The sequence below is a fragment of the Hyaena hyaena genome, unplaced genomic scaffold, assembly GCF_003009895.1.
Source record: "Hyaena hyaena isolate Hyena2069 unplaced genomic scaffold, ASM300989v1 scaffold_390, whole genome shotgun sequence".
In the NCBI taxonomy this organism is placed as follows: domain Eukaryota; kingdom Metazoa; phylum Chordata; class Mammalia; order Carnivora; family Hyaenidae; genus Hyaena; species Hyaena hyaena.
In genome coordinates, this window is record NW_024081018.1 from 1,267,819 (window position 1) to 1,279,861 (window position 12,043).

Consider the following 12,043-nt stretch of genomic DNA (forward strand, 5'->3'; position numbering starts at 1 on the left):
AGGCACATGATGGCTATATCAGGAACCAAAAGAAATAATTTTGATGTCGAAAAGCGTCACAGACTTCTTACTTTAATTAATTTTTAAAACTTCTGGTAGACCGTCTCTTTAACCATGTCTTAGTTCCTGCTAAAATTTGAGTTGTATGCTAATTCCCATGATTTATTCATTTATCTAAGAGAGTTGGTATCTCCAAGATTTCTTGCTATATGGCTCTCTGAGACTCCTTAACCTCTTGTATTAATCTGTCAGAATCTTTTTCCCATGCATATTTGTGTCTAGAAAAATAGTTATTTAAAAAACTAACTTCATGGAGAACTAACAGCAAGGAGAAGAAGGAAAGGACAGATGTATATGACACAGTGACCTCTGTTAGAGCACCCATACTGTTCTGTACGTGGAAAAAGAGATGATCTTTGCCTAAGAATGTCTTACAATAATAGAGATACAAAAGAGTTAAACTCTTCCTTTATTATAATGCATAGTTGATTAGTTCTGCCTCACTGTTTCAAGTGTATGTGATGGGACCGTTTCAACAAAATAAGCTGAGATCTTGAATCATTGTGAGCCCTAGTAACTTGCTCTGTCTTGGTTTTCTTTATATTACAGTATAGGCTACTGCAGAGCTGGGCTCTTGTCAGCCTTTTAGATGTTGATTTAATCTCATCACATGCAAGCATGTAATTAGACTATCTTTCTTATTGACTGCATGCTTTTGTCTCTTCCCAGATCATTCTAGTCTTGACTACCTTCCATGTACCACTGGTAATTATGACTTTCGGACAGTCCAAGCTATATCGAAGGTGAGATGCATAACATGTGGCTGGGGCATTGGCTGAGTAACACATTGCGAATGTAAGTTCCCTAGTTTTGTAGACTTGATGGAATCTCAGAGTTGATTAAAGGATCTTCTAGCCCTCTTAAATTTTCACCAGACTCTCACACTCAGCACCCTGAGTGCCTACTTAACCTGAAAAAGTATGAAAAGGGATCTAGTTCCAAGGAGATTAGGCTGACCTAATTGAGTGGCAAAACAATAAAGGAAGATGAAGGAAGAGTCCATAGGGGTGTGTTTCCATTAATTTAAATGGGTATTTATCTGTGAGAAAGTAGCATAGAGTTTAACCATCTTTCTGTTATGGGTTTTTATATCCCTGCAATAGCACAAAATGGTTTTTATATCCCTGAAATGGTTTTTACAGTCCTCACTATGCCTCCCAGGTGAATGTCATTTATCTTATAAGAAAATGGGTATGGGGGCACCTAGGTGGCTCAGTTGGTTAAGTGTCCAACTCTTGATTTCGGCTCAGGCCATGATCTCACGATTCATGGGTTGCTCAACAGCAACACAGAGCCTGCTTGGGATTCTCTCTCTCTCTCTCTCTCTCTTTCTGTCTCTGTCTCTGTCTCTCTCTCTCTGTCTCTCTGTCTCAAAATAAATATTTTAAAAAGTGTGTACCTGTTTTGAGCCCTAAACAGTTTGTTTCCAGATCAGGAGGAGGTCCTCAGGTCAGACCTAACCCAAGTGCCTAATACTGTTCACATTGATAAGGATGGTGGCAGTGTATGTTCAGGAATCATAATCTGTAGTGTGACATTCACAAGGTTTTAAAGTTGTCTTCTCAAAGGTACAGCTTGGCTAAATAGTAGGTTCTTTACCTTAATTATAAGATTCAAGACGAGCTAACTCAGAAATTGCTGATTGTCTTCTCAGTCATTTGTGTCTATTCCATTTTTCCCCAAGGGACCTAAAGACTATGACATCCCAGCAGATGACATAGAAACTATGCCTAGGGCTTCCAGGAGCCATTGTACTCTCTCAGGGTTCTCTATTTGACTGTTGGCCTTGGCCCAGGTGGGCGTGAACCCATGTTGAAGCTCTCGAATGGATCAGCCTAACCTCCCTTCCCTAGTAGGTGTGGTCACTGGCTGTTGTTGCTACTGAGCCTGGCAGTGCTCTCTGCCCTTCCACACAGTGATTTTGGCCTAAAAATTTGCTAAGAAGGAATTGCTGTGTGAAATTGCTATAAACTCCATAAAAGCAAGGTTCTTGACTAACCCAGGTTTCTCCCAACAACCAGCCAAACAGCTGACTCATAGCAGACAAGCAGTACATACTAATCGAATGAGTGAATGTCTTGGCTTCTCTGTAATTTTTAGACTGGTATTATTTTTTATTTGATAAAGATTGATAATGCATTGTATAATTCCAGTACTAGAAAGGGCTATAATTTATAGGTGATTTTGTTTATTCAGTTAGAATAGGGGTTGAAACATTTCAGACAGATGAAAAGTATCCTGTTTGGGAAAAGAAAAAATACATTTAAAAACATTTGTAACTCTTTCCAGTGTTAAAAAAAAACTTGCTGTCATAAAATCTTTCTGTATAATACAGTTTTTCTTACCAATTCACCTTTCATTATAAAAGCAACACAACCATGGGGCGCCTGGATGGCTCAGTTGGTTGAGCATCTGACTTTCGGCTCAGGTCATGATCTCGCAGTTTGTGAGTTTGAGCCCTGCGTCGGACTCTGTGGTGACAGCTCAGAGCCTAGAGCCTGCTTTGGATTCTGTGTCTCCCTCTCTCTCTGACCCTCCCCTGCTTGTGCTCTATTTCTTTCAAAAATAAACATTTTTAAAAACAGAGCCAAATGTTAAAAAAAAATTTTAAAGCAATACAACCATATTATAAAACATTTAGAAATCTTAGAAGAAAGAAAAAATTCACCATAAGTGTAATCTTAATTTATTTACAGTTTATTATCTTGATTTTCCTCTTTAATATTACTCCTACGGCCATATAGTCTTGGGAAGCAGCATGATGCAGGGTAAAGTTGCCAGATTCTGTTGGCAAATAGGCCCAGGACTGAATCTTAGTACTCTCATTTATTTGCAAGCAGAATGAACTTGAACAAGTCGTTTAACCTCCCTAAGTTTTTTGTCATCTGTGAAAGAAAGATGATGATAATGTATCTTCACCGTAGACCAGTACCATTACCAACTGTAACTGTTGCAAGTTCTGCTTTGCAATGGCTGGCATGGAGCAAGAACCCAGTGCGGTCAACTCCTGCTGTGCCCGCAGCCAGGGATGGCACACAGCCAGGCTCTTCTGGCACTGCTGTACCAGTTGCCAAAATGAATGTGAAAGCCTCCTGTGCCAGTTGGTAAAAAAGTGCTTGCCTGCCCCGAAATGCTTCCAGGGCTTCTACAAGTGCACACACCCCCTTGTTGCTGCCAGTACCCAAGTACTACTAATGCCCAGCATCACAACCTGTCCCCGTCTGGTTGGCAAGGGCTCATCCCAGGATATTGTTCATATCCCCTCTGCTGGTAACTTGACATTTTTGCTAGACTGACAGAATTCACTTAATCACTGTCCTCTTGGAAACATAGGTGGTAGCTGATTTTTTCAGGATTACTAATGCTGCTGTGATAGATATCACGTATGTATGCATCGTAGAAGGTGCTGATTTCCAGTTTATTTTTTAGTAGCAAATCCTCTCCTATTGATTCCGAAGAGCCCTGTTGTGAAGGCTGTTTACTAAACTCTTCCTCCTCCGGGTTGAACTATCTTCCATACCTACTGCCTGCATCACTTATCTGCTCGCCTTCTGAGTTCACTTTTTATTCTCTATGTTGCTCTTGAATCGTGTGGCTGGAGCTGTTCCTGACAGGTTCATGAGTCATCCCCAGGGGGAGTAAAATGTATTTTCATGAATCTTTTTTCCAGTCCTTTTGCTTTTCAATTTTGTGTTTACTTTAACACAGCCAGAACCAAAACACAAACAGTATCGCTAAATGTCACTGTCAAAATACCTACCACCATCTGACTTAGCCCTTTTCATCCTATACTTGTCTTGTGAGAAACCCCTAACATACGTTTTACCGGGGAGCAATGCTGTTTGTTTCTGGTACAGTCTCACGCTACTGAGGTTCTTTTGCTTCGTGTTGCACAACAGGGCTTTTGTTTGATTGTTTTTTCTTTTTCCCAAGGTCATTTTGAATATTAATTATTTCTCCCCTGCTGGGAAGTGAGACCTCTTCCAGAGTTTAGGTGGAAACTGTAACTGTGCCTGGTTGCTTCCCCCACTGGTCTGGCCTGGCTGCTGTGAATTGACTCGTGTTGTCGAACATGCCAGCCAAGAGGCACGTGTGGCTTCGGAGGGGAGGGGGCAGTTTGATTAAGATGAATCCTCAACAGGGGGAGATCGCTCAACAAAAAATAAAATAAAAGCCTGTTCAATCCACTCTGAAGACTCTTCTGTTTTTTTACAGCTCTCATGATTATATTACTTATTGGATTATTGTTCTATACTAAATCTTATGTGATCAAAGGTTCATTTGGGATTCAAAGAAAAGGCACTTTCCTCACATGCCAGCTGCTCTGAGCAGTAGGGCACAGAAGGTCACAGGATTAGAAGGAAGGTTTCTTACCTATGCGGAGTTAGAGGGAAGTATACTTCGGTATTTAGGTTATAAAAAAGAATTGTGGGTGGGGTGCCTGGGTGGCTCAGTCGGTTAAACGTCCGACCTGGGCTCAGGTCATGATCTCATGGTTTGTGAGTTTGAGCCCTCTTGGACTCTATGGTGACAGCTCGGAGCCTGGAGCCTGCTTCAGATTCCATCTCCCTCTCTCTGCCCTTTCTCCCCTCTCAAAAATAAGGGAACATTTAAAAAAATTATTTTAATAAGAATTGTGGGAAGATTTGGGAAATAATAGATAAAATCCCTAGGCATTAATGATTAAGTCAAATTGAATAATATATTGATATCTTCAATTTAAAGGAGTTATATTTGAATACTTTAAATTTTGATTTTCTGTTAAGGGATAACTTATATAATAGATCGTGAAGTACATTTGCTTCTTTCAAATGTGAAGTTAAAAAGGAAATAAACCGTATCTATGGTAAACATGATAGTTTGGCTTTTGGCAACTGAAAGATGTTTTGCACCGTTTTATTTTATGGCCTCTTAAGTCTAACTTTTCATTGTAAGAGCAACTTAGTGAGACATATGTAAGCATTATGGTACACAGAAATTCTATACCTAATTACCACAAAACTCTATTTGTGATTTTTATTTCCTATTGAGAATCGTTTGACTTTTGGAAATTAGTAAGGGCATCTTAAGAAATTTCAAATTAAGGTTTTATTCCATAGTCAGTGAAAATTTTTAAGTATGTTACTTGAAGTTAAACAAAAAGATAAAACTTACAGGTATACAACAGATATTACAGCCAAGTATAGTAAACTAGCTTCTCTAACACATCTTGTATGACTTCCTTTTTAATGATATGCTTGGTTCAGTTTTCACTGCAGTAGATTATTAACAGTGATTGCATGTTTTAGTTACAAAGTTAGCATAATTCCATTATAAAACATATTTTACTGTTTTTTTCCTTAAATAAAAAGTTTATTAAAATGTACGATGATGGCATTTTTACTAAAACTTCACTTTTACCAATTTAAGGCATATAAAAATCATGAAACTAGGTGGTTTTCCTCTCTGAGGAAATATTTCCGTGAAAACACCTATTGCGTTGCCTTGTCAACCAAAGCAAAATCAGGATACCGGATACATCCTCATGTTCCTTCTGATGAAAAGTTCTGGGATTTGCGGCACCTCAGTGGCTCACCTCAGCTGGTTAAGTGTCCGATTCTTGATTTTGGCTCAGGTCATGATCTCATGGTTGGTGGGATCGAGTCCCATGTCCAGCTCTGCTCTGACAGCATGGAGCCTGCTTGGGATTCTCTCTCTCCATCTCCATCTGCCCCTCTCCTCCTCATGCGCGCTCTCTCTCTCTCTCTCTCTCTCTGTGTGTGTGTATGTGTGTGTGTGTGTCAAAGTAAATAAATGAACATTAAAAAAAAAGTTCCGGGCTTTTATTCACAATATCTTACCCTCTTTATTTTCCCGCTTGTATTCAAAATTTCTGCAGGAAACATGTATCCTTTTTTTGCATAAGGATAAAAAAAGATTAAAATTAAAAGACATAGGTAGCATTAAACAGTTGGGATTAAAAAAATAATTTTTTTCAGCCTGATGTGAATTCACATTCTGCCCATTTTGCTGGCTGATGTATGATTTCAGGGCTATAATTATGTTGCCACATTTTAATATGCTACACTGGAAATCTCAGTACAGTGGATTTTCATTGTTCTACAAAGTCTCCTTGAGCACTGAATTAGTGAACACAGAACCATTGCTCTTAGGCGAAAGAAAGAAAGGTTTAGGCTCCTGCAAACCTCTGGTCACAATATTCATTTTTGTCAGTTGATCAGTACGTAACCTTGTTTTGTGTGTCCTTCTATTGAAAGGTACCTTTTTAAATATATCTTGATTCATTAACATTGAGCTCAAAGCCAATTCTTGCCCAGAAGACGCTTATCTAACTCCTGTATTTTGTCCATAAGGTACATCAAAGCCTTAGTGCAAGGACACTAAGGAGCCTTCAACACTGTGCTAAAGGGCTGTTTTAAACAGCAGAATAACCAGCAAAAGAAAAAAACAAAACAAAAATGCAAAGATGCAAAACGCATAGCACTAAACAGACTGTGAAGAAGACCCTTATTTGCAGTATAAGAGTTGAAACAAAAAGGCAGAGCAGCCGCCTGTTGGCCCTCAGCTGGGAGTGGGCATGCAAGGTTACTCACATGTTCATCACGTGCTGCGTGCCTGCTAGTGACTGCCAGAGTGCCACGGGTCTTGATTTTAGGGTTACAAATACATTTGAATGAGTGGTCACATTTGCAAATACAGAGCCCGTGAGCAATCAGGATCTACCGTATACGCTTTCCTGATTAGGGAAAACGACTAAAGTGTTATTTTTTTTTTAAGTTTATTGTCATCCTTGTTGCTTTTATGTTGCAATTCATAGCAACTTAACCATGGCAGAAATGAACTAAAACAGAGAAACGGTTAGGCCTGAAAGCCAACCAAACAAGGATATCTATGCTTGTTTGATTGTTGAGAAAATCAAAATGTAAGATTATATGAGGTTTTGGAGAGCTACGCTGTTCCATTTCATTAAATGTCTGCAGTTCAAATGCCTATTACAAGTTTCAGTATATTGTAAATGAAAAGTGTTCAAAATCAAGGATGTAATTTTTGGTTGTTGACATTTGGGTTGAACGTCAATATATGAGTCTTGTAGGAAAACCCTCTTGGGAGTGCTTCATCTTAACTAAGAATTCTCATGTTCTTACTAGAAGTCCCATGTGAGGATTACTTTTTTTTTTCATTTATTTTAATGTCTGGATTTTTTTGTTCGTTGGGGGTATTAGGTTATATTCCAATAATACTTGTATTTTAACAGTTTCTTGTTAAACATAACAATCTATGCATATGTTTACAGCACAGATGTATGCATAAGTGATCATTTTTTTTTTTTTTGGTAACCAGAAATTGGCTATTTTTTGTTCAAAAGACTTGTTTCGAAAGCAGATGGTCTCACAGGGTTTTGTTAACTTATCATTTGACTGCTGTTTATAACACTATTAATTATCTTATGGAATTTGAAACTAGATTTATTTTTGAAGCTGTTTCATTAATTTCCTTTTCATGAGATATGTTGTATGCTGATAAATATGCTGATAGAAAATAAAACTACTGGGGCGCCTGGGTGGCTTAGTCGGTTAAGCGTCTGACTTTCGCTTAGGTCATGATCTCGCGGTTAGTGGGTTCGAGCCCCGCGTCGGGCTCTGTGCTGACTGCCAGCACAGAGCCTAGAGCCTGTTTCAGAGTCTGTGACTCCCTCTCTCTCTGACCCTCCCCTGCTCACGCTGTCTCTCTCTCTCTCCTAGAAATAAATAAAACGTTAAAAAAAAATTAAAAAGAAAAGAAAACTACTTTAAAATAAAGTGTTGGTGGGGGGACGCCTGGGTGGTTCAGTCGGTTAAGTGTCCGACTTTGGCTCGGGTCATGATCTCACGGTTCATGGGTTTGAGCCCCGCGTCGGGGTCTGTGTTAACAGCTCAGAGCCTGGAGCCTGTCTTCAGATTCTGTGTCTCCCTCTCTCCCTGACCCTCCCCTGCTCATGCTGTCTCTATCTCTCTCTTAAAAATAAATAAAACATTTAAAATAATTTTTTAAATAAAATAAGGTATTGGGACGCCTGGGTGGCTGAGTCAGTTAAAGCGTCCAACTCTTGATTTGGGCTCAGACTGTGATCTCACAGTGCATTGTGAGAAGAGCTCCACCTTGGGCTCTGCGCTGAGCATGGAGCCTGCTTAGGATTCTCCGTCTCCCTCTCTCTGTCCCTCCCCGCTTACACGCACACTCTCAAGAAAAAAATAAAATAAAATAAAGTGTTATATTAAAATGTATTCCTTAGCTTTATGTGGTCTCGACAGAACGCTACATAACTCCTTGCAGGTAGAGACTAGTCCATTGTGCTCTAGTTGTTTTTTTAAGTGCCTAAGGTAGTGTCACAGATGATTTTTTGTTTGGTTCATGTTGCTTTCTTTTTCTGAAGGGCAGGGATATGTTTTGTTGTGCCAAGTTCTTAAAAAGCAAGCAGGCTTGGCAGCAGGTTTGTGGAGGTTCCCTGGGGATGTCATGAAGGAGGGGAGATTTGTAAGCTGGTGATAAGCAAGCCACTACAGACTCCTTTAGATGGTTGTCTGCGCGACTGATGATATGTACATCATAGAGGTATGGATTATTTATGCATATCCCTTGACCTGCTGTCTGGAAGATAAGAACACTTTCTGTGCTCCAAAGCCAAGGAAAGGGTAATAAAGGAATTGGTTGGGCAGTGCCTAATCTCTGTTTTGTTTAGGAATCTTCTGTGTATGTATGTTAAGAAATGGGAAGAGTTATTCAGACAACCTAAAGTCACATGTACTTTGCTTTAGCATACCTATGCAGACACTCAGAGATACTACCTTCCTGTCTGCTCCCAACTTCCTCTGAGCCCATCTTTACTGCCAAGCCACCAGCCTAGGCCACAAGCGAAAGACCACAGACTGTAAGAGAAAAACTCACAAATAATTAAACGTTGGTCTAGTCTGGGGCTGAGAGTTAAGAGAATTGCATTGTAGTTTCAGTTTTGCCCTTAATTAACTCGTTGACTTTTGACAGTTGCCTCCTGTTGAACCTCCTCATCCATGAGATAGGGGAGTCGGACAGGATGCTCTCCTCAGTCCTTTGTATCTCTCATGTTCTGTGGCTCTGTGATTATTTGTTGAGGCTGCTACCAAAATTGTACCATCTGTTAAAGTGTCTGTTCTGTTGGTGAAGAGCACTGCACATTGCATTTGTCACTGGGCAGTTGACTCGCAAAACATGGTGGTCTCCACTGATGAACATTTCGATTTAGTGAATGTTAAGATTTCATATTCTATGTCATGTTTTATCAGAACTGCACACGGTATTAAACCCATCAGAGGTAGACAGCTACTGATTTTTTTGCCTTTGCTTTTCAAAATCTAAACACGAAATTGAATACCTCTCAAAGATATTGTTGGAACGGACTCTGGGGGAAAGCTTTGACAACCCAAGAGATGAGATTAAGTGCATTTGTTTTCCTGAGCTGTGTTTTGTGCGTTGCATGCACTGGAGACCGGTACCTGGGACGCGGCCTCTGGAAGTGGGGGACTTCAAGACTCCTGCTACTTAGTTTACAGCTTTATCATGTGTACTGTGCATTCATAGATTAGTTAGGAGGCCTTTGGCTACATCTAGCAGACATCCCAACCCAAACTAGCTTATATAATAATGGAATTAATGGCGCATAACTAATACAGAAGGATGGGCTTCAGTGTTAGTTCCATCCCATGTCACAGGCTCCAGAATTCCTGAATCCCCTCAGCAGTTCTCTTCACTTATGTTGGCTTGTTTTTCAAGCTATGTTCTCATTGTGTCTGAATGCCAGTAGCAATTTTTTTGCTTTGTATTCACATATTACAGTGTTGGGGTTTCTCAAATTTTGCATTACTGACATTTGGGGCCAGATAATTTTTTCTTGTGAAACTGTCCTGTGCATTGTAGTATGTGTAACAGAATCTTTAGCCTCTACCTACTAGATGCCAGTAGCATCTCACCCCTGAGTTGATGATAATCATAAATGTCTCCAGATGTTATCAAATGTTTGCAGCCAGGGGTGGGGGTGGGGGGCAAAAATACACTGATTGAGAACCACTGATCTAAAAGAAAACATTGTTTTGTCAGGTGGCTGTCTTTAAGTGTAAGGAAATGTGTTTCCTAAAAGACTCCAAATTACCCCCTTTTGTTTTATTGGCTCATCCTGGGTCATTCCACATCTCTGATCCCATCACTGGTAAGGGGATGCAGTTTCCTTCAGACTAATCAGGCACACCACCAGAGCCAGAGATGGAACCAGTCCCCCTGAGGCAGGTGACTGTTAGGGGAGGGTGAGTGCCTCAGCAAAGCCAGTGGGAAGGGGGAATGGAAGCCAGGCAGGAGCCCAGCAGCGTCCTCGACATTGCATTCTAAACGTGTCTTGTTTTTCTTCCTCTCAGTGAGGACTATGGAAAGAACTTTAAGGATATTACAAATCTCATCAATAACACCTTCATTCGGACTGAGTTTGGCATGGCTATTGGTCCTGAGAATTCTGGAAAGGTGAGACACATTCAGACATATATGAAGCTGTGCTTGATACCACATTGCAGGGCTGTCAGATAATCTGGGAATGATTCAGTTGTACACACCAATAGATTTAGTTTGCTCTCAGTCAGTGTATTTTTTAAAATTAAATATAATTTAGTGCTGATGATGAAAGAATGGAATTCAGCACACAGGATTTTTATTTTTATTTTTTGTTTGGTCCCTATTCCGAGATCCAGCCAAACTCTTTGTAATTATGTAGTGGTTGTTTGGTATCACAATGTATAATCCGTGAGACAACATTTTAGTCTTTGGGCAACTAGCTAATCCCAAACTGAGCAGGCTACATTCATTGTTACGACACACTGGTTCAATTTAGGATAACATTTGTTGCAAGACTAATTAATACTGGAGGAGTGCAGTGCACCAACTGATCTGTTTTTATAACTCTTCTTACTTTTGAAAATTCACATCTGGTGAAAATGGTGTAAGAACTTCCTGTGCTTTTATAGTATTGTATTCTGAATCTGAACTTTTTTCTTCCTGATCAGGTGATTTTAACAGCAGAAGTGTCTGGAGGAAGTCATGGAGGAAGAATCTTTAGATCATCAGATTTTGCAAAGAACTTTGTTCAGACCAATCTCCCTTTTCATCCTCTGACTCAGATGATGTATAGCCCTCAGAATTCTGATTATCTTTTAGCCCTCAGCACTGAGGTAAGTAGACTTGAGGAACTTGTCTTGCTCTTTTGCATTTTTTGTAGGCTCAAAATATACTGTTTTAAAAGGGCACTGCGGGATATGCTCTTTATATTGGACTGCTTTCTAGTGACTTCTTAAGTCATGAATTACGTATTTTTTGCATCTTTTTCTTATTTGGTTAAAGGGCATGATTTTCATGTGCTATCTTTTCCAGATGCATAGGCTATCTAGCTGTCATTCCAGGTTTTTTAAGTGAATAAGTGTGTACTGTTGGAGTAATGAACTAGAAAACAGTTTAACATAATCATTCTTGTGCTGCAAGGGACACACCTAGATTGTCAACCTCCTGATGGTCTTGTTCCTTTGCTGTGGCCAAACCCCATCTTTATGATATTTTTTTTGTTCCTAGTATATAAAGCACCCTGATTTCTATCTTTGATACTCATGTATTAAATATCCAGAGTCTTAAATCTCTGCATCCCCTACCACATTCCTATACTGTTCCCAGAAACCTGTATCCCTCCCTAACCCTCCCACCTCTCTGAAAGTTCCCTGGATGCACCTTTCACTTTTCCTTCCCTAGAGGACCAGTCTTCTCTACCATGGGTTTTCAGGGCCCAAAGTGGCTGAGTTGCTAGACTATGGTAATCATAATTATGCTTTGTGTTTACACGGCTCTCTCTCATCTTATTTCTGATTTCTCCTGTCCAGCAACGTCAGATAGAAACTCCTGGGAGACTGGTTTAATATGCAGTTCCTAGGCCCCAATCCAG

At 39.9% G+C, this 12,043-nt stretch overlaps 1 protein-coding gene across 2 annotated transcripts in view; it reads left to right on the forward strand.

Moving 5' to 3' along the window:
- The window catches only part of SORT1 (sortilin 1), a 66,063-nt gene that overhangs the window by 23,065 nt on the left and 30,955 nt on the right, over positions 1-12,043 (forward strand). For both annotated transcript variants that reach the window (XM_039251080.1, XM_039251081.1), the window contains exons 3-5: positions 730-803; positions 10,482-10,584; positions 11,121-11,285. In XM_039251080.1, the coding sequence (XP_039107011.1) occupies positions 730-803; positions 10,482-10,584; positions 11,121-11,285 (342 nt within the window). The remainder of the gene's footprint in view (positions 1-729; positions 804-10,481; positions 10,585-11,120; positions 11,286-12,043) is intronic.